Genomic DNA, 19,272 nt, shown 5'->3' with positions numbered 1-19,272 from the left:
GTGCCTCCACCTGCATCCCAACCCTGAGGATGCTACCTGAGTGAGTGCAAGGGAACCAGACCCCACCAGGGCCCCCGAGCCTTAACACAGACCGTACAGGGAAAAGAGAACCAGCACAGGAAGCTGAATCAAGAAGATGTTTTAATCAGATTTGTCAGACAGAGTTGGATCTCCAAATAAATAGATTTATCAAAACAGAAAATAACAAGAATCCTAGGATAAATACATGTACCAAAACAACCTGAAAATCCCCCAAAGTTATTTCCAGACAGGGGGAAGGTGATGCTGCTGCATGCCCTCCTCCCCATGCTGCAGAAATGATCCTGTTTGCCCTTTGGGAGATGCCTCTCCTGTGAATACAGCCCCATAGATATTATATAGGATAGATATAAATATATAGCACAATAAATGCTTAGTAGTGACCTTAGTGCAGTGTTCAGGGTCTCAGACCCTGCCAGCAGGTGGGTCCTCCCAGAACCTACATTTCCAAGTGACCTGCAAAGAAGGGAAAAGTATCGTCCCAGCTGGAAGAGAGGAGATTTTTCAAAAAACACCCTTTGGAGGGCATTCAGCCAAAAAAACCCCTTTGCAGCTCCCAGGGGCTCCAAGGAAAGAAAGAGGGATGGTTTTTCTTTCTTTGCAGGTCACCTTTCCACCAGCAGCTGGTAAGGAGCACGGTCGTGTTCTGCTTTGCTGCGCGCTCCTGGTGCTCCTCAGGAACGCCGGGGTGTCCGGGCTGGATCCCACCTCCTTGTGCCGCACCAGGTCTCGCCCCTCCTCCATCTCTCCCTCCTCCCTCTGCTCAGCCGACATCTTTGGGATAGCGGGAGGTGACAGCAAACCTCCTGCACTCTCCCGCTGGAGAGAGGCACCTACACGGCTGCGGCTTCGACACCAATGGATTGGGATCGTTCTCTGGAGTTCCTGGAGTTTCCACTAGTGTAACCTGTATTGCAGTGCCAGTCTATTTAATAATGCAGCTCTGGAGTTCATATATATGTGTATGTGTGTCTGTGTGTAGATAAATCATTAGCTACAGAAAGGTTCTTTGCTTTACAAGTTCTTTGTTTCCTTCTCTGGGCTTTCTGTCATCCTCAGCTCCGACGTCTGGGCTCGGAAGATGTTCCAGTGACCTGGATGAACAACGACAGACTCACATTAGGAGCAGCCTTGGAGCAGGAAAGCACAATTGCCCCATGTGTAGCACCCTCGGCACTGCAGGATCCGCAAGGAGCTCGCTGTGGGAGAGCTCTGCACACTACAGAGGCCGTGGTCAGAGCAGCCTGTAAGTGATCCAAGCCCCAGACTTCGTCATCTCGCAGTTAAAATGGTGCTTGGAGGGGCCCTCTTGCCCTTGCACTGCAATTAATGGGACAATCAACGGCCCTTACAATACTTTTCTGGAAAACACTTGCGCAGTGTGAAAAGAAAAGGGGCTCAGACTCCCCCTCTCCACCTCCCCAAGGGGTGCTTTGACATGGTGTTAGGTCCATGTCCTCCCTGGCATGTCTCAGCTTTGGGCTGACTTTCTGCCTCTTGGGGGAAGAAGCATTTTGCTTGTCTTTTGTCTCAACCTCACAAAGCCACAATTTCAGTTTCATGGGCAGTGGACAGATATGGCTCTCTCCTCTCTTCTGTCAGCCCCACTTGTTTGGGTTGGGTTGCTCAAAACCCCCCCATTTATATTCATCTTTCTGCTGCTGCCTCAGCCTTGGGTCTGCATTCAGCACCCATGGTAGGGGAAAATCCTGCTACAGAAAAAGAAGGAATCCCTCTGAATCCCTCAAGGAGCTGCAGAGTCCCAGCAAATCAAATGTGGAACTGCAAACCCCCCCCAAAATCAGGACAAAGTGTCCCAATCCCTCTCCATGCTCCCACAAAGAATCCCCCAATGTGCAGGAGGTGGCTGGAGGTGTTTTCCCTCCAGGTGTTCTCTTCCCCCAGTGCAGTCCCAGCAAGGATTATGCAGCCCCAATGTCACCACTCCGGGGGTGGAGGGAATATTTTCTAGCTGAATTAATCTCCTGCTGTGAAGAAATCACCGGTCAGAGCTTTCCTAGAACTTGCAGCCACGGCAGTGGTTATTTCACAACAGGGTTATTTGTCAGGGGAAACTGAGGCAAGAAGAAGGAGGCACATTCCAGAGACTCCACCAGGGTGTGAAGCCCAGCCTGGGAGCAGGGACTGGAAAATCGCCCGGGGTTTGGTCAAAAGCTGCTGTCTCAAAGGGACTAGGGGTGAAAACCAACCCCCAGCGTCCCTGGGGCACCGGGAGCGCTGTGCGCGCTGGGCAGCAGCGCTGTTCCGACTGACCCCATAACCCATGGGTGCTGGGCACTGCGGGCACGGCTCTGATCCGAACCCATCCCATTAAACCCCAACGCAGCCAGGCGAGGAGGCAGCCAGCAGGAAACAGCGTGGCAGCTTCGCTCCATGCAGGCACTCCCAGCATGTGCACCAGCATTCCTGCTCTTTGTCATGTTTACGCACATCCCGGAACGTCCAGAATGATTTTTTTAAATATTTCAACAGTTTATTTTTTTGCTAATCCCTCGCATCATTTTTTTTTTCCTCCCCCCATGCTCCCAGTACCACCAGATGGATTAGATATAAAAATCAAACAGTTTTACGGGCTCTGGAGAGACAAAACCTCTGGATTTCACAAGAGTGCATCCACTTTTAGAAAGCTGGCTGCCCTTTCCAATACCATAAAGTGAAAATGTGGCTGTTAACCAGGAGTGTTGCGTATGGATGTGAAGACAGGTCAGCCCCAACCCAGCTACGCTTGCACAAGCATTTTCCCCATGGTTCAGCTCCCCATGCCATGCTGGGATTTTGCAGCCTGTTTGGAATGGCCAGAGCAGAGCAGGAAATCAGGAGGTTGGTTGGGGCAGGGAGCGCTGGAGGAGTCAGGAAATGGGATTTTTCTCTCCCTACCTTCATTCGTCCTAGTGATCAGCCTGAAGTTTTGTGCTTCTTGCTTGAATTCTTGTTTGCTGATCTTCTTGGTCTGGATCAGATGGAATATTCCTGCAGAAGGGACACGGCATCAGATTCTGCAGCGTCCGATTCAAGGCTCACACAGGTTTGGATTCTCTGTTCCCTCCTGACACTGCCTGCCCTGGATGCCCCAGGGTCCTGGTTTGGTGCAGGACCTGCTGCCAAAGCCTGGTGGGAACTGGGAATGAATCCAGGGTGGGCCAAGGCCAGGAAACATCTCATTTAAGTATCAGATTAGATATTAGGAGGAAATTCTTCCCTGTGAGGGTGGGGAGGCCCTGGCACAGATTGCCCAGAGAAGCTGTGGCTGCTCCACCCCTGGAAGTGTCCAAGGCCAGGTTGAAGCAACCTGGTCTAGTGGGAGGTGTCCCATCCCACAGCAGGGATGTGGAATGGGATGGGCTCAAAGCTCCCTTCCAACCCAAACCTTTCTAAGATTCTATGGTTCTATGAAAAGAGTCACTGCTTGTTGAATCAGGATGTTTCACCATGCAGCAGTGAAAGCAATAGGATTGTGTTGCTCCAGAAAGCATCTTGCCCTGGAGGAGTTCAAGTCTCCCCTAAAACCATCAAAGAAATGAAGGTGAGAGCAAGGGGATGCTGGGATCCTTGTCCCCTCTGCTCACTCTCAACCACCCATGTTCCCCGACTGCAGAGACCCTTCCATGCTCAGATGATTTCCTGTCCTGGAAGCAGCCAGGGACCAAAGTTTTCTATCTCTTTGTCACCAGTGCTGAAATTCCTCCAGACAGGAAAAAACACAAGTGACCTCAGCAGAGATTGGTATTTCTGCCCCTGCCAGCATTGTCCTCTTAGTGGAGGTGCCTGACTCAGATGTTTGACCCAGGCAAACCAGAATCTGCATTTAGCAATGAAAGTGACCTTCTTGTGGGATTAGGGGTTATGATATTCTTTTTCTCTTGCAAGGCATGACAAACCAGGCAGGGATGCCTGGAATATCCTTCCCCACCTCTCCCTCAGGCTCCCGGAGTACTCAGCCTCTTGCTGCCAGCAAATGTGAGAGGAAACATGGTCCCCCTTATTTGGTTAAGAGACTTTCCCTGATTCCCAGCAGCAATTACACACAAAAAGAGTATGTAATGAAGGGGAAGCGCCTCACAATCCATATAAATGAGACATTATCCACTGCGGAAAGTTAGTACAGGAAGTCAAAGACATAGAGAGAAATGGATGGATATTTGGACTATTAATTAGTCCTTTCAGTGGGTTGGGTAAAGAAGTCCTACCAGTAACAAAAGAAGATACTGGATGGAGATAATAAAACTGTTATTGACGCAAGAAAGGCACAAGTGTTCAATAAATCCTTCTGGTCTATACTTAGAAAGGAGCAGGAGGGTGTGCTTACAGTCCCCGGGGCTGATGAAGCACTTTCCAGCACATTAGTAACCAAGAGGATATTTTAAACAAGAGCTACAAGAGATAAACATCTTTTAATCAACCGACCTAGATAATGCTCCCCCAAGAGCTCTCAGAGAGCTGGCTGAGACCTTTGCCCCCCGGGATGGTCGTTCCTGATGCATGCCAGGAGCTGGGGAGCAGAGCAGGAACGCAGGCCATGCTCCAGCAGGAATCAGGAGAGCACAAGATAAGCACAGTCCAGCAGTGGAGAGGCAGGATGGATGGAGCTGGCACAGGGCAGTGCCATTCCTGGCAAGCACATCCCATCCAACAGGCAGCAGCGTTCCTGGCAGCGTTTGGGGGGAGATGGAGCGAGCTGCTGGGGCTGTCGGGCACGCACCACCGTTCTTGGTGCTTCGAAGGGGGTTTGTAAGAAAGATGGGGATGGACTTCTTAACAGGGCCTATAGCGAGAGGACAACAGGTCAAAAACATCAGAAAGCCACTTTTCAAAACTCCTGGTGATGTTCAGACCCCTAAAAAGATGGGGAAGCCTGCTCTGCAACTCTTCTGGAGGCCAGTCGTGTGCCACCAGCCAGCTGGGTAAAACTTTTGTCTGGGAATTGGTGCTGGTTTCTCCTCCCAACTCCTGCTTCATGGAGGAAACCATCCTGGCCCAGAAATAGATGAGGCCACGTAGGTATCATGAGCCCATACAAAGGCAGATGGACAAGGTCCAGGCGTGACTTGCAGCCTCTCTACTCCACACACTCTGCTCTGTTGGTAGAGTGATGGACCATGGAGAGGTGGAATCCATATGTGAGTGAGCTCATGCTCTCTCCCAATAATAACACTTCAGTCTGCCAAGCAAAAGAGCTGTGTTGGCCTCAGGGACAAGGGCCTCCCCTGTCCCTGGCTGGCAGGGCTTGGGAGCTCCATGCAGACGTGAAGCTTTTGGCCTCGGAAGGTGCCGAGAAGGTTTGGGTGCTGCCCCGTGCCAAGGAGCAAGGGGAGGAAGCGGTGGGGCCCAGACAGCGTGGGCTCAGAGCTGTCCTCAGCTACAAGGTGCCATTGTGAGGGAGGCCCCGCTGAGGCGCGGGAGCACGGGCAGGAGGGCACCGGGGAGCATGGAGAATGGCAGGGGCAGGATGGAAACATGGTGGCAGCCAGGGCTCTGTCTCCGGAGTTAATTTCTCGGGCTGCTGTCCATGTGTGCCCAGTCTCAGCAGCTGGCTGAGGTCTCCCTAGGGAGTGATGTGGAACACAGACATACCAGGAGACCAGAACACCTGGCTACACATGCCCAGCAGATGCAGGCCGAGGGTCATTGGATCCGTAGCAAACATACAACCAACCTTAAGTGCTCAAGTTTTTTGGGGTAGAGTATGTCAGATGGAAACTCAGGACTGGGGCACTGGGATGCTTCCATGGGCTGCAGAGAAACAGCACAAATATCTACAGGACCACGTGTCCCTGGACTCCTCTGGTCTATAAGAGCAAAGCTGAAGGCGTGGGGAGAGAGCAAGAGATTGGTGCCGTTTGACAGCGTATTTGCTGTGCTTCGATGTCCAGAGGACACAACAACAGGAGCATCCAAATCCACCCATCCAAAAAGTGTGCTGGGGACAATTCATCCCCCTTGTGTGCACCTTTGCAGCAGCTTTCAAGCTGTAGGTGGACTGGGGTATAAAAAAAGAGCAAAAGCAAAACCATGGAGTGACCAGAAGAATTTTTTTTGTTTGTTTTCCATGTGCATTTGGCATGAGAGCAGGGAGGTTTGGAGGAGCAGCCCCAAGGCCCTTGTCTTGCTTGCCCGTGTGCTGTGCCTCCAGATGGTGTTGCAGCTCATGGTGAGGTATAGTGGGGCCAAAAGTGGTTTCCAGCCCCCAGTCTGCATGGAATGCAGGAAAAGAGTATGAAATGGGGGAGGCAGAAGAGACAGCCTGCTGTCAGCAGGTTTTGATTCATCACGCGAGGGGTGGAGCACCTCTAGAAAAGCCAGAAAAATCGAACAAAGCTTGGAAAGCATCAGGTTTCCACACACACCTCCTGCTCTGCTGGCTGCTTTCATAATGGTGCTCACCTTTAATCAACTTCCAGTTGTAGATTTCCACCTCTTCTGCCAGCTCCTTCTCGATCGCCATGGTCCTGAGGATCTCCTTGGAGGGCTCGGAGTGTGGCGGCACAAATGTGTACACCAGGACACGGCTGGGGCTCCTGCTACACCGGGGGGTGGTGATTTCATCCGTGGGTTTGACTCTGGTTTCTGAGCAAACACAAGGACAGAGCTCATTAAAAAGGGGCAGGAAGGACCATCTCAGCACCCAGGTCATGGAAAAGGCATCTTGGCTTTGGTGCCACGTGGCACAGTTGTGTCTGTCCCATGATCCAGTCCCCAGCATCAGAACCAGCAGCAAAGGAGAGGTTAATAAGGCACCTGTGGACCTCCTCATTCTCACGTTTCTCATTCCCCCTGACTCTGGCAGCCTCTGTGCCAGTGGAATGGGGAAGGGGACTTTGTCCATCTGGATCCCTCATACTCTCTGCAGTGACCTTGATGCCACCATCGCCACAAAGCACAGGCTGGATTCCCCACTTCCCACCTTGCTCCCACTGGAGGAGGAACATCAGGGGAGCCAAGGGATGAGTCCACAGCAAAGGAGCCTGGGCTGCCTGGGCAGCACACCCGGCTCAGCCCCACAGGTGGGCTCAGCACCAGCGCCAGCACCCTCGCCACACGGGGTGTCACCACAGGGACATCCACACTGGCTCCTACGTGACTTTTTCAGCATTCTTGGTAAAGAAGAGCTGCTAATTTTTCCCTCTTTTTTTTAATGTATCTGGAGTAATTAAGAATCCCCCATGGTTTTGGAAGGAGATTTATTGCCTTTGGTTGTGGTCCTTGGAATGCAGAGGAGCCCAGCTCTGCTGAATTTAGCCTTGTTCTCCCAGTCAGTTTGGATGCTGAAACTTTTTACACTACTCGAAAGAAAGTTTGGCTATAAATAGATGCCTGGGGTTTATTTTAGTAAGACAGTTATTTTAGGCCTGATTCTGCTCTCCCCCAGGCTTTCTGGGGTGGTCCTGAGCTCTTCTTCTCTGAGAGGGGATAGAAGTCCCAATTTAAAGGGAAGCAAAGCTTGTCAGCAACCAGAGGACAGGCTCTCAGTTCTGCAGTTCAGCGTGAGGCAGAGGGGGATGAGCACAGCCCAGCATCCTCATTCCTCCCACTGTGGGGTCAGGGAGCAGGGAAACCTCTGTCCCACAGCCTTAAACTTCACCTGCTCCAGGGCATTCACAGAAGCGTGGAGTTGTTAAAGCCGGAAAAGCCCTTTAAGATCACGGAGCCCATGATTAAAGCCCCACCTTCACAGCAGGAAAGGAACCCCCTGAATTCAACAGGAATTTAACAACTCAGGAGCTCCCCGCTGGAGCCGCTCGACTGCCCACAGCATCAGGGAGGAGGAGCAGGGACACAGAGGTCATGGTCACCTGCTCTGCCCACAGCCGTGTTCCCCACATCCAAACAACACATCGCAGCCATTCCCGGGATCAGGGTCCCTTCAGCAAAATCCCTTAGTGTTCCTCTCTAAGTTACGGGGTACAAAGGAGGAAGATAAGCACAGTCACAGAAAGCACCTGGAAAAAGAAGCTGGGCAAAGCCTCCATGCAGGGAAGGAAAGGGCAGGGATGTAACTTGGCTGAGCAATGTGTGTGTGTGTGATCGCTATCTGTGAGAACTGGAAAGCAAGAACAAAATCATTTTGGCTCCATCAGGGTGTTTAATTGGAAATAAAATGAAGTCTGAACAACAGACAAGAGATCCAAGCAGGGAAAGTTGTCGGCTTTAAACCAGAGAGACCCACTGGAGTGGGAATGCAAGACTGGAAGGGCTCTGCTCAGTCATCACATCCCATTCCCACCAGGCACCACATCATAAATCCTGCTCATAAACACATCAAAAACCTTATTAAAACAAGCTGAGCTTCTGCCCTTCACTCCCCCAGGGAGGCCATCCCAGAACCTCTCTGCTCAGGGGCTGGAAAACCTTGAAAATCTCAGCTCAAATGACTTTGCAGCCATTCCAAAACACGGCAGTGCCCTTTACTTGCTCTCCTGGGTGAGACCCCTCCACAGAAACCCCTTGAAGATGCTGATCAGAGGGGATCACGCACAATCTGCTGCACCTGCAGCCAGGCTCAAAGACACTCAGGTACCTTTACACTCCCCAGGGAAGCTGTGGGCGGTCCATCAGCTGAACATCTCCTGATAAATGTCAGTTCAGAGAGGTATAATCCACAAAACATTCTCCAGTGGGACCAGGAGGAGATGTCATCCCTGCCACATCTTTGCCAGGTCTGTGGTTTAAGGCAAACAGCTTTCCAAAGACCAAGGAGCTGAGACCCAAAAAACACTGAACAGGAAAGGAAAAGTGGTCTTCTCCACCATGGAATCACAGAACCATTCAGTTTGGAAAAGACCTTTGACATCATCAAGCCCAACTGTACCCCCAGCACTGCCAAGGCACCACTGATCCATGTCCCCAAGTGCCACATCGACACAGCTTTTAAATCCCTCTGGGGATGGGGACTCACCTCTGCCCTGGGCAGCTGTGCCAGGGCTGGACAGACCCTTTGGGGGAAGAAATTTTCTGTAACATCCAATCCAAGCCTCCCCTGGCCCAGCCTGAGGCCGTTCCCTCTCCTCCTGTCCCTGTCCCCTGGGAGCAGAGCCCGACCCCCCCCCGGCTGCCCCCTCCTGTCAGGGAGTTGTGCAGAGCCACAAGGTCCCCCCTGAGCCTCCTTTGCTCCAGGCTGAGCCCCTTTCCCAGCTCCCTCAGCAGCTCCTGGGGCTCCAGCCCCTTTCCATGTCCCAGCCCAGTTCTACCTGGACACCCCAAAATCTGTGTGTTCAACCTCCACTTCCAGAGATGAGGAGTTCCAGCTCCAACAAACCATGAGTACCACAGGCAACCCGTCTCCTGGGAAGTGTCCTCCCTTCTCCCTTCACACCTACAGCTCAGCTGCCACAATGTAAACCTCTGATTTTTGTCCCACCTAGAGGTTTGGAGAACAGACTGTGTCCTCTCCCCTGAAAGCACCTCCCATCTGTCTGAGCACTCTCAGTGTGTCCCGCCTGGAGCGTCTTTCTCCAGACTTCATCCTCCCAACAGATGGAAACTTTTGGGGGTCAGTGCAGCTTCCTTACCTTGGAGGAGTCCTACTGCCCTCCCAGAAAAGCCAACCCTTCCACCAGTGCTTGCCCTGCTGAACTTGTCTGGTGTGAATTCTGGCCACCAGTGATGTGAATCCCTACACATCTGTCAGCCTGAGGCTTTAAACCAAGGTTAAGGAAGGAACTGGAAGGCAGCAGCAGGAGCAGGCAGGATCTCACCTACCTGGACATATTTTACAGCATTTCCCGTCTACTTTCTCTGGGTATTCACACGGATACTCCTTGGGGCATGTGATCTTCTGGCAGTCCTGGACGCCATCCCTGCACGTGCAGAGGATGCAGGGCAGGAGGCCGTAGAGCCGGAAGACGGGGTGCCACACTTCCCCATGGGAGTAGGTCTTCCCATTGTAAACACAAGCTGGAGGAGAGAGAGAAAAGAGCTGCTTGCGGAAATAAATCCTTCTTCTCTTTGTAAACCCAAGGCTCGGTGGAGTCACTGCATTTCAGCACCTCAGACACGGGTGGTCCTGCTGTGTCGAGGAACGAGGTCCCCTGGCAGTGGTCACTGGGATATCACAGCCACCACACCCAGGAGGTGCCATGGGACAGAGGGAGCAGGTGCCAGGAGATGGGTCTGCTGGGTTTGACCACCCTGGTGGGGACAAGGGCAAGTGTGGGCAGGACCTCACCTGCCTCCCAACCTCTGGAAGCCCAGGGTCCCTCCGAGGCTGTCACAGGAATTAAGCACAGTGAAGAGTGCCACCTGCTGACTCCTCCATGGAAATTTTTGGAGGTCCCAAAATTTCCTCCAGGGCTTCATCTCCAAGGACTAGAAAGAGCCCTTCTGGAGGCACAGTGATGGGAGAGCCACCAAGAGGAGAAAGGACCTGCTATTCCCCCCTTTGGATCAAGGGGCTTGCCTCCTCATCTCACTGTCTTACTCTCTCCTCCAGGAGCAACACCTGGGACAGCGCTGCGTCAGACCCAGCACTTGCACACAGTTACAAGGAGGAATATCCTGCCCTTCTGTGGCACTGTCCTGGAAGGTCCATGTGGAGCCTTCCAGCTGAGCTCCTTCCTTCCCAAGTCCCAGATCTCCAGAACATTCCAAGGACCACTCTTCTTCCAACCCATTTTGGAAAGTGCATGCAGTCAGGAGGCTGTGGGCGCGAGGACTGAGATACCTGGGTGAGGCTGGCTGTGGAAGAGTGGGGAGCAGGACTTGCTGGTGGAAACCTGCTCCTGAATGAGATTCCCTGAAGAATTCCAAGTCCTGGAGAAGCCACTTTAAGCCACATACAGACTGCCTGGCCTCTCTGTCCCTTACCTTTCTTGTGCTTCTCTTTCAAGACGATCTTCACGGTGGTGCCACCTGTTCCCTTGGGTTTGAAGCTCCTGGGAATTAACTCCAGGGAAGAACTGAGAACAGTGGACACGGTGGCTCCAGGTGGCTTCCTCCCCATCACCTCTCCCAAGCACTGGTCTTGTGAGTGTCTCTGTGAGCAGCCAGAGAGAAGAGGGGGTTCAGATTCAGGCAGTTGAGTTGTTCTCACTCCAAAGCATGCTGGAAAAAGCCATGCTGTGTCCTGCACACCTTCCATCAGGAGTGGAAGGGGCAGAGACCACAGGGATAAGCAATGACCCACAAACCATATAAATCACAGAAATGCTTAGGTTGGAGAATTCCTCCGAGATCATGGAGCCCAACCATTCCCTCAGCACTGCCAAGGCCGCCACTAACCTGTGTCCCCAAGTGCCACATCCACACAACTTTAAATCCCTTTGGGGATGGGGACTCGCCACTGCCCTGGGCAGCTGTGCCAGGGCTGGACAGCCCTTTGGGGGAAGAAGTTTCCCTAATATCCAACCTGAGCCTCCCCTGGCCCAGCCTGAGGCCGTTCCCTCTCTTCCTGTTCCTGTTCCCTGGGAGCAGAGCCTGATCCCCCCCGGCTGCCCCCTCCTGTCAGGGACTTGTGCAGAGCCACAAAGTCCCCCCTGAGCCTCCTTTGCTCCAGGCTGAGCCCCTTTCCCAGCTCCCTCAGCCGCTCCTGGGGCTGCAGCCCCTTCCCCATCTTGCTGCTGCCACCACCCAAGGGGTGCTGAGCAACTGGTGTCAGTGTCCCACACTGGTGTCCTCCTCAGGTGGGGCACCCTCACTGGGGCAGCACCTTTCCCTCCCTAAGCTCAGCCCAATGCCCTCAGAGACACATGTGAGGTCCTACGTCCCTAACGCACACAGGGAAATGGGCTGGTCTTTCCTAGACGGGAAGACGAGGACTGGCATCTGTGTGGCTCAAACAGGATCAGAAAGGTGAGGATGGGCCATATCCTGCTCTCTCACCTGGCAGGGAGGAGAGTTGGAATGGTGCCGCCAGCCAGCAGGACTGGAATCCCAGGAACATCCCAGAAACATCCCAGGCTTCCAAGAGCAGAGTGTTGGGACAAGGCACGCAGCACAAAGGGTCCCCTTGTGTCTATTTTGGAGATTTTATAGGTGGTGGAGCAGTATGGAAAAGGGCTGAGCCAGGAGCTAAGTGACCTAATCCCACAGACCTGGCATGGGCTGCCCAGCTCTGAAATGTCGCCGTGAAGGAACCCTTGGCAGCCAAGGAAGCACTCTTTCCTTGCTGGGGCTGCTGATACAAACAGCCTGGGGAAGGCAGTGGTGGCCAGCTCCAGCACTGCCCTCTTGCGTGGGAGGCAGGACACCTTCAAGCCCAAGGGGAGCGGAGACACCTTCTCCTGGAGGAGAAACCCTCCCAAGAGAGATTTGGGCATCTGACTCTATGGACACAGGTCAGGCCTGGCTGTTGGTCACCTCTGGGTCTGCTCTGACAACGTCCTTCAGCTGTTTGAGCTGGCAGACATTGGCCAACAAGGAGGAGAAGTGTCCCAGATTTCCAGTTCCTGCTGGTCTTTTGCACTTCCAAAGATGTTATAGAACCATAGAATCGGAATCATTTAGGTTGGAAAAGTTCTCTAAGGTCATCAAGTCCAACCCTTTCCCTGCCACTGCCAGGTCCCTCACCAAACCATGTCCCTAAGATGCTGCAGAGGGAGAGTAGAAGAGTCTTTCCCTGGTGGCCTGAGGTGTCACCTAGGCTGATATCCCTCAGCTAGATTAAATTCCATGGCACGATTCACCTGCAAATCAGGTGTCCATGGTCCTGCTGTGCAAGGATCTGAGTGTCCTCCTAGAGCTGCTGGGGTAGAGGACAATGTGCTAGGGCATCCTGTGAGCTGTTCAGGGAGCTGTGCTAGAAGCAAGAAGCAGAGCTTTAAAACACAAATGTCACGTACAACACCTCTGTTTAACTGCAGGGATTCCTCTTCCGTGGACTTCTCAAAGGAGCCATCTGCAAGGGAAAAACATTGTCCTGGGAGATGCTGTGGGGCTAAATGGAGGTTTGCTCTCTGTTGCTGAAAGCAGCTCTCCTTCAGGTGCTGGCCTACCTGGGAGTCTGGAGAGACAGGAGCTTTGCACATGCAATTCCTATTACCCAAGAAAAACCCAAGCCCCCAGCTTTTGTTTCCCAGTGCAACCAAGAGATAACAAGTGGCCTGATTTACAGCTCAGGCTTCCAAAATCCAGCTAAAGTGGCTTGAAATGGCTCCTGCTGTCAGGTGGCAACCAGCTGGAGTCTCCCAGCCCTCAGTCCCAGCCTCGTTACCTTTGCAGACCTGGCAGCAGGAATCCGGCACGGTTAAGGGAGAGGAACACAGCAGCTCGGGACAGGTCACCAAGCCGCAGTAAATCTGGCCTTCCTAGGAGGGCAGGAGGGAAAAAAACATTGTCAGCGTTATAAAGAGCTGAATGTCCCCCATGATGGGCTGCCAGTGCTTCAAACTGCAGATTTACCATAAATCATTGGGAAGGAATTGTTCCCTGGGAGGGTGGGGAGGCCCTGACACAGGGTGCCCAGAGCAGCCGTGGCTGCCCCTGGATCCCTGGAAGTGTCCAAGGCCAGGCTGGACAGGGTGTGGAGCAACCTGGGATAGTGGAAGGTGTCCCTGCCCAGGTGGGACTGGATGAGCTTGAAGGTCCTTTCCAACACAAACCATTCCAGGATTTTATGATTCCACGATCAAAAGCCCTCTGATGGTCCATCTTCAAATACCACCAATCATCCAGCAACTAATGAAAGCTGAAGGTCTGCCCCTGCTGCACTGTCCATCCTGCAGGGCACAGCAGGGTCATGTCCTCTCCTGGCATGGCTGTTCCATGAACAGTACACAAGCTCCTGAGTGGAATGGTCTTCCTCAAAAAGGGGCAGGCAGTGCTTTCCTCTCCAGCATCATGAGTGCTGCCAGACCTGAAACAGCCCCCACACACCTTCAAATTCTGCAGAACAACCCCCGGTTCAAAGGGGCAGAAGACAATTTTCTCTGACATCTGCCAGGAAAAGGACCCGGAGGAGACAGGTGGAAATGGGAAGCAGGATTCTGAACCCAGACTCAGGTCCACACCAGAGCTCTGCCCTCCCTCTCTCCTGGTTTATTCAATAACGCCAGAGCCAAGCACACAGACACGCAGGGACAGACCTGAGTGGGTAGTTTGGAAAATATCATTGCTGTAGTGATGTAGTGATTCAAGCTGAAAACCACAGGTCGAGGCCAGCCTTGACCTTAGTGCATCCCAGCCCCACCTCAGTCAGTGGATTTGCACCAGTTTGTTGCAGGAATCAGATTTTGCTACTTTGCCAAAGGGTAAAAAAGGATGTTCAGCAGCCAGACCTCGACAGCAAGGTCGTCTTCTCCATGCAGCAATTTTCTCTGGGGTATCCACAAGCTCCCAGTCAACCAAAACCAAGAGGTCAGCCAAGGATATCCTTAGAAAACCAAACCACTGCTGCTTCTTCTGCCATCAGGAAGCCAAACCACTGTGTAAGGAACATGAAGAGGGTGAGGGAAATTTGGTGGGTGACAGGATGTGGCGGAGGTCACTGCATACCAAATCCTGCTCTCCACCTCAGAGAGTGCAGACCTGCCTCTTCCTTCCTTCCTTCTCCTGACCAGCAGCTCGTAGCAATGACCTGCCCCAGGCAGGAAAGAGCCAATGCCATAAAAGGCAGGATTCATCCCAGAGGCTCCGGTCTTGGGGCAGTTTTCAGAGAGGGTTAGACCAGCTGTTCACGCAGCTGTTCTAGCAGCTGACCACATCAGACACAGCCTGGGGAGATCCCCCCATTGAAGGCTCCTCAGCCATCCCTTTATTTCCCCCTTTGTATCCAAGGCATTAACTGAGAAATAAACAGAGCCTGAGGGACAGCCGAGAGGGACATGGGAGCTCCACGGGCTCCTGGGGACAGCGGCAGAGGAGCACACGCAGTCAGATTCAAGGGCTCCTTCCCAGTGTTTCCCACCATCCAGCTGGGGTCCCTAAGAGAGGAACCAGCCTCAAAAGCCGAGTAATTTCTACACGTCAGTTTTTCCTCTTGCTACACAGCTCTGAGGTGTGCGCACGCCCCAGAGGCTCAGACCAGCGATTCCAGTGCCACAGATACTTCCCTGTCCAGCATCAACTGATGCAAGCCCTGTGTGTGTGCTCTTGGCATGACAGAGGGAAGTGCTTTGGGCTCTTCTGCCCCTCTTTTATTTCCTGGCCAAGCTTGGTCCCACCCTTTGCTGCCACAGCTCCGGAGCACTGGGGTGCTCCATGAGGACAGGGCTGTCCCACTGCCTACCCCAAGTTGCCCCCGCCCAGACCTGGCCCATGTGACCTCCAGTAAATCTTCTGCACCGATAAACCAATCCCAGTGATAAACCAGCCGCACACAGGCTGGTACCACCAGGTCTTGCTGGGGTTTTTGAGCTGGTGGGGCAGTGCTGGGTGCAGGAGAGAGCCCCAGCCCCCAGCTCCCGTGGTAGCTTACGGAGCAGCTGCACTGCACACACTGGTTGGGCTGGCGGCTGGGGAAGAGCTCGCTGGTGCTGAACATCTCGCCCTGCTGGTACGTCGTCCCGTTGTACTGGCAGGACCTGACGGGCGCACGGAGGCCAGACGGAGAGTGTGGCTCTGGAAAAGAGGATGAGAAAGGAGCGGGATGAGAGCCAGCCCTTGCCTGGCCCCGATGCAGCACTGATGCCCCACCAGCCCATCCCTAAAGGCCCAGCAGCCCTTTACACACTGTGGTCACTGTGAAGTGGCCAGGGCACTGCATGGTTGGTCAGCAATTAAGTGTCCAAAAGCTCCTGGAGAATGGGGCTGCCCTGGCTGCGCTGAGCTCAGCACAGAGGGAAATCCTGAAAGTCGGACCTCACGAGATTTTTAAGAAAATTCTTGGGTTTTTCCCTCCCCTGGTTGTAATGATCGTCAGATTCAGATGGAGTCAGGTAAAAAGGGCTTCTCTCATGGGTAATTAACGAAAAATCAAAATTAATGAGGTTTTTTCTATTTTTTCTTCCTGATTTCTCAAATCACTGATGGTTTCTGACTAGCTTTGCCAGCACTCAGGTAGGGAAAGTTTTGGGACTAAATCTTGAGATAATCTGTGGGGGTGAGAATGGACATATTGAGGTAAAATGAGGCAATCAGTAGTGGTAAGGTAGGAAAACTTTTGGGGATAAAACTTGAGAGAGTCTCCAGTTCAGAGAAGGAAGTTGTTAAAAAAACGTAATTTTTTTTTTGTCCAAGACACTTTGCTGGCAAATGATCAGAATAAAGTGCCAGCTTCTGTTTTGCCCCTGACGTGTGAACTGACATTTTGTCCCTACAAAGCTCTTGGGATGGGGGGGAGAAAGGTGTCTGGCAGAGAGCCCTTTTCCATCAAAATGACATTTTTGGAGGAGAAAAGCAGCCGGAGCTCCGTGACCAGGGCCAGACCCAGCATCGCTGCGTTGCCACAAGTGGCAGCAGTGGAGGTACCACCCTGTAGGACCACAGCCACCTTGTCACCCCATCCCTGAGGAATGTCCACCTACCAGGACACCGCGGGCAGCACTGCTGGGGGTCCGTGACAGGGCTGGCACACGGCAGAGCTGGGCACTGAATCCGGTAGCACCTGATGTTGGTGTTCTGGGGAGAGACAGAGGTGGTTTGTTTAGTCCACAGGGAACATTCATTTCATGGTCCACCCCTGCGAGGGGAGGAACACAACATTATTGCAATAAATTGTGCTGGTTGTAACTCGCCAGGGATGTCTCCAGCCCTGGTTCAAACCCAGCCAGCTCATGGTCTCTCACCAGCACAGGCCACCCGTCATCTGACAGCAGCCCTGAGCTGCCTCCACCCACAACCCACCGGCACTACAGAGGCAGAATCATGGAATCACTGGGTGATCTAGGTATGAAGGAACCTTAAAGATCTTGTTCCTGTCTTGGGCAGGGGCACCTTCCACTATCCCAGGTTGCTCCAACCTGGCCTCGAACACACCCAGGGGTGGGGCAGCCACAGCTTCTCTGGGCGCCCTGTGCCAGGGCCTCGCCACCTTCACAGGTAACAAATTCTTGTGAACATTTAATCTAAATCTCCCCTCTTCTTTTGCTCAAAACCATTCCCTTGTCCCATCATTATCCATCTGTGTAAAAAATAACTTCCATCTTTTTCACCAGCTCCCTTTCAGTACCAAAAGGTCTCCTCAAGGTAAACGGCAGCACCCTCACAAGGTCAACCCAACACCCCCCAGGGGGACAGCCTTTGCCAAAGGCAAGAGATGAATCCAATGCCACTATGGGACTGGAAAGGGCTTCTCTGGTCAAATGAGACACCGGGACCGATTTGCTTCAAAGCTGCTGAGCGAAGCCCCAGCGCAGCAGCAGCAGCAGCAGCAGCAGCAGCAGCAGTGTCGACGCCTGCCCGCAGCGCCGTGGGGACGTGCCTCGGAGCAGCTGCAGCGGATGCAGTACATCAGCCCCTGGGGCTCCAGGTACGGGTGCCAGCTCTCCCCCGGGCTGTACTTCTTGCCATTGAAGTCGCAGAACATGTCCGGCCCTGAAAGTCAACCAGGAGAAGCTACGTGAGAAAAGGGGTTGGTTCTTGGGACAACTCTCTGTGATGAGAGCAAGGGCAGCCTTCACGTTGTTCCCCACAAGTAGCTGGTGGCCAGGATCACCACCAAACCCCTCAGGACTTGGGCCAAAAACCCCAATTTAGTCACCCTTAATGTTCACATCCACAGGCATCACCTGGTCCCGCAGGACTGAGCTCCAAACCCAGTTGGACCTGCAGGAACCTGGACCCTCTAACAGCCGTGGGGCTGCTCCCACTCTCCCGTGACGTGTGCCAAAGCTCTGACCAGGCAGAGGGTCACCCCAGGAGCCAAGTTCTTTCTAAGCACACACCTGTCTGCCTGTGATTTTCGTGGTTTACGTGCTCACAGCCCAGCTGAAAACCGAAGGTGATTTAAAAGGTTATGTCATCGAGGGAATTTGAGGTAGTTTGGGTGATTGCGTTGCTCGAAGGTAGTGGAGACATTTACGGCTCCTGAAGCATTTATGGGTCTTTAAAAACTTGAGCACCCTGGGGATGCAGGAGAGGGGGAGGGCTGTTTTCCAAGGCATGATGCCCACCTCCTGCTACGTGAACTTGGGTGAGCCAGCAGGTGCTGACCCTGCCAGGCTGCTGGGAGGGCTCCTTAAAGAATAGCAGAGGGTCCCCAAAATGATCTCAGTGGTGTTCACCACCCCAAAGGTGCTAAGAGCCAGTGCTTCACTCTGTCACCTGGGATGCAGCAGTGGCTGGGAGGGCCCAGCTGGTGTTGTCCCACCTCACCAAAGCCAGAGATGCCACCTGCTTGGTGGATTTCTCCAATCAACCAGACGAAATTCACCCAGATATGCTGGGGTGGGCTGCAGTCCCTCCTCTAGTTCATGACCATCCTCAGGAAGAACCTAGGTGATGCTCTACCATGGCCAGACCCTCTGGCCAGCAGGAAAGGCAGCCCTATGGGTTTACGAAGATCTTTATGGGTCTCTTCCAACTCAAGCCCTGCCAGCAGACTTGAGCCCCTCTTTGATGGCTTTAAGCACTTGATTCTCTAAGTCATACCTTCACAAGTGGTGACCACCAGCTGTCCAGACCGCCCGGTCCAGGCCACCACTGCATCTGCAGAGGTGGAGGTTTGCAATAGCTTTGGAGTGGATGCTACCAGAGGAACAGGCAGAGGTATTTTCCTTCCCTTTCCCAGATCAGGACTCTACATTGTCCCCATAGCTCTTGACAAGTCAGCAACTCCCTATTCCTGGCCAGGCAGGTCATGAGCTTACAGCAAACCACACAAAACTGGTGAGCATGAGGCTTGGAAATGCAGAAACCCAGAAAAGAGAGGAAAAAAACTCCACAAAACTAAAAAACAGAAAAAAAAAAAAAACAACAACGTAGTTTTGCAAAAGGGTGAGAAAATGACTTCATCTTTCCCTGCTTGCAGCATCCTCATGAATTATGCTGAGGGTGAAGAAATCAAGTTGCCTTGGTGTGACGCGGCCCCGCTCAGCTCGCAGGCTCCCATGCCAGTTGGCTGCTTCCTTCAAACATTTAATCACAAGTGGAGCCCTGGTTTGGGTCCAGCCCTCGAAAGCAGCCTGATTCATGTCTGCAAAGGGCCTGCTGGTAAAATTAAAGCTGACTGGCAGGGCTGGGCAGCAGGAGACACTTGTTGGCATCTCAGTAGTGCTACGCCGTGTTTTTGGCAAGAGGTGCCAGCATGTTTGGGCAAAAGCAAGATGGGGATGGATGGATGGATAGATGGATGGAAGGAAGGAAGGAAGGAAGGAAGGAAGGAAGGAAGGAAGGAAGGAAGGA

The 19,272-nt window shown here is 53.0% G+C and overlaps 1 protein-coding gene across 1 annotated transcript in view; it reads right to left on the bottom strand.

The window, feature by feature from the left end:
- Window positions 1-567: 567 nt before the first annotated feature.
- Window positions 568-19,272, bottom strand: part of CHRDL2 (chordin like 2) — a gene marked incomplete at its 5' end in the record, with an annotated part of 22,303 nt that continues 3,598 nt past the window's right edge. The window contains 10 exons of the mRNA XM_042037900.1: window positions 568-1,133; window positions 2,938-3,030; window positions 6,442-6,624; window positions 9,757-9,951; window positions 10,861-11,029; window positions 12,834-12,889; window positions 13,205-13,298; window positions 15,407-15,549; window positions 16,455-16,548; window positions 17,351-17,463. Coding sequence (XP_041893834.1) covers window positions 1,054-1,133; window positions 2,938-3,030; window positions 6,442-6,624; window positions 9,757-9,951; window positions 10,861-11,029; window positions 12,834-12,889; window positions 13,205-13,298; window positions 15,407-15,549; window positions 16,455-16,548; window positions 17,351-17,463 — 1,220 coding nt within the window. The remainder of the gene's footprint in view (window positions 1,134-2,937; window positions 3,031-6,441; window positions 6,625-9,756; window positions 9,952-10,860; window positions 11,030-12,833; window positions 12,890-13,204; window positions 13,299-15,406; window positions 15,550-16,454; window positions 16,549-17,350; window positions 17,464-19,272) is intronic.

Source organism: Corvus kubaryi, unplaced genomic scaffold (assembly GCF_017639235.1).
Source record: "Corvus kubaryi isolate FWS band 111438036 unplaced genomic scaffold, C.kubaryi_AGA036_p1.0 37391, whole genome shotgun sequence".
NCBI lineage: Eukaryota > Metazoa > Chordata > Aves > Passeriformes > Corvidae > Corvus > Corvus kubaryi.
This window is presented reverse-complemented; position numbering and strand designations above follow the sequence as displayed.